At 47.4% G+C, this 2,119-nt stretch overlaps 1 protein-coding gene across 1 annotated transcript; it reads right to left on the bottom strand.

Annotated features, from left to right (window-relative positions):
• Positions 1-1,279: 1,279 nt before the first annotated feature.
• LOC110932784 (transcription factor GTE7) lies at positions 1,280-1,741 on the bottom strand. The gene is made up of 2 exons (XM_022176040.1): positions 1,526-1,741; positions 1,280-1,453 (listed from the first exon to the last, which is right to left on the bottom strand). The coding sequence occupies exons 1-2, from the start codon at positions 1,739-1,741 to the stop codon at positions 1,280-1,282; spliced, it is 390 nt and encodes a 129-aa protein (XP_022031732.1).
• Between the last annotated feature and the right edge of the window lie 378 nt (positions 1,742-2,119).

A 2,119-nucleotide genomic window follows, 5' to 3' on the forward strand; every position in this document is an offset into this window, starting at 1 on the left:
TTTTTCAAAAATGCGCCATTTTCCTCCCCGACGTTCTGGAAAGGTGCCATTTCAGTCCAAAAATCATAACCCAGTTAAGTCGGTTAGTAAACAAGGATTGATTGTGTAAATTTGTAACATAAAGGACTGATTGTGTAAATTTGTAACACCACCAACACTAGCCCTGCCACCACCACCACTCCGCTGCCACCACCGCCACCACCGCCACCACAGCCACTGCCACCACCACCACCACCGCCACCACAGCCACCACCGCCACCACAGCCACTGCCACTTCACCGCTGCACCGTCACCATAACCCACCACCACTTCATCGCTGCACCATCACCATAACCCACCACCACTTCACCGTTGCACCATCACCATAACCCACCACCACTTCACCGCTGCACCATCACCATAACCCACCACCACGTTCCATCGTCTCCTCACCGCTGCACCATCACCATAACCCACCACCACTTCACCGTAAACCACCGTTCACCTCTGTCATCACCTCCGTTCACCGCTGTAAAACCGACAACCTGCAACTCATCTTCATCAATCATCATCACAGTCGGAGAGAGAGAGAGAGAGAGATAACGACGAGAGAGAGAGAGAGAGAGAGAAGGAGTGGTGATGGTGCAGCGGCTGTGGTGGCTGTGGCGGCAGTGGCTGTGGTGGCGGTGGTGGCAGCGGAGTGGTGATGGTGCAGCGGCTGTGGTGGCGGTGGAGGCTGTGGTGGCGGTGGTGGTGGTGGTGGCAGTGGCTGTGGTGGCTGTGGTGGCAGCGGAGTGGTGGTGGTGGCAGGGCTAGTGGTGGTGGTGTTACAAATTTACACAATCAGTCCTTTATGTTACAAATTTACACAATCAGTCCTTATTTACTAACCGACTTAACTGGGTTATGATTTTTGGACTGAAATGGCACCTTTCCAGAACATCGGGGAGGAAAATGGCGCATTTTTGAAAAATGGACTGAAATGGCCAAAGTGACCAAACCACAGGGACGAAAATGGCAGTTAACTCAAAAAGAAAAGGGTTGATAATTAAACATGGATTATGGTGTAAAATTACAAATTAAAGCCTTGAAAAGAAACTTGGAAATCTTAGCTGAAAAAAAAAACAGAAAAAAACGATAGAAAGCAAATTAAAGCAATAGGGGATCATGTATCCATAGATTCATAACATCATTTCTTTCTACAACTCCTCTTTTTATTCTTCATGCCCTTCCCTTTTTTTTGTATTTTACTTCCTGAGTGTTACAACCTGCACTTTGATTTTCGACCACAACTAGATCGTCACCCGTTAGAGCTGCTGCTTGCATTCTCATTTCCATGGCCTGCAGCTTGACCCTGTCCACCACCATCATCTTTCTTAATCTCCACATGTGGGAAGCTGTTCTCCAGCGTCTCATCACCAATATCGACATCTTCTTCCCCTGCTTCCTTCTTGTTTTTCTTAATCCCCTCAACCTGAATTCAACACAACCATTCAAATAAAACAACAAGCAATTCTTCCAGTTTTCCAACAATTGAAAAGCTTACATCATCAATGTCGACCGTTGCGTTGTTTACTAAAAGTGCTTGCCTTTTCGTCTTGCTCACTAGTTTCTTACAGTTGGTGACAAACCGATCGAGCTCCCAGAGCGTTTCTGTGTCCAAAGCCTCTATGTCAAGCTCTATTTCATCACCCACTTGCGCCAACTGATCGTTCCTCTTACGTTCGATCTGCAACAACTGTGGCATCTTCTCTGGTGGCATACTTTGCAGCCATAACCCCAATTTCTGTTTCTATTCCATGTTCATATCCCTCTTGTTCGGATCCTTGGCTCTAGGCTTGGGCAGCTTCGGCACAGTTCCTCGTGTCGCAGTTGATGACGGTTTGATCTGTTCTGGTTCTGGTTCCGCAACCTGCATTGGCGATGGCGTCCGCATAGGCGGCTGAACAACAGGTGGGACGATCGGTTTAGATGTAGTCGAGTGATTTTTCTTGTTTAAAACAGGAGCAACCGGGTCACTAAATTTTGGCTTCTTGGATCTCTCAGGCGTCTGTATATCGTCCCACGAACTTCAATCGAATTCATATACAGCAGAAAACTCATTCACACGCTGATTAGTAGGCAATTTCGCCTGAATCGG

Source organism: Helianthus annuus, chromosome 4 (assembly GCF_002127325.2).
Source record: "Helianthus annuus cultivar XRQ/B chromosome 4, HanXRQr2.0-SUNRISE, whole genome shotgun sequence".
NCBI classification, from domain to species: Eukaryota; Viridiplantae; Streptophyta; class Magnoliopsida; order Asterales; family Asteraceae; genus Helianthus; species Helianthus annuus.

What these genes read in the sequence shown, in the direction of transcription:
- LOC110932784 (XM_022176040.1), bottom strand. Translation starts at nt 1,741, where the DNA reads ATGCCACCAGAGAAGATGCCACAGTTGTTGCAGATCGAACGTAAGAGG. An exon ending in CAACGGTCGACATTGATGAT is followed by an intron (nt 1,454 to 1,525) that starts GTAAGCTTTTCA and finishes TGTTGAATTCAG; the next exon opens with GTTGAGGGGATTAAGAAAAA.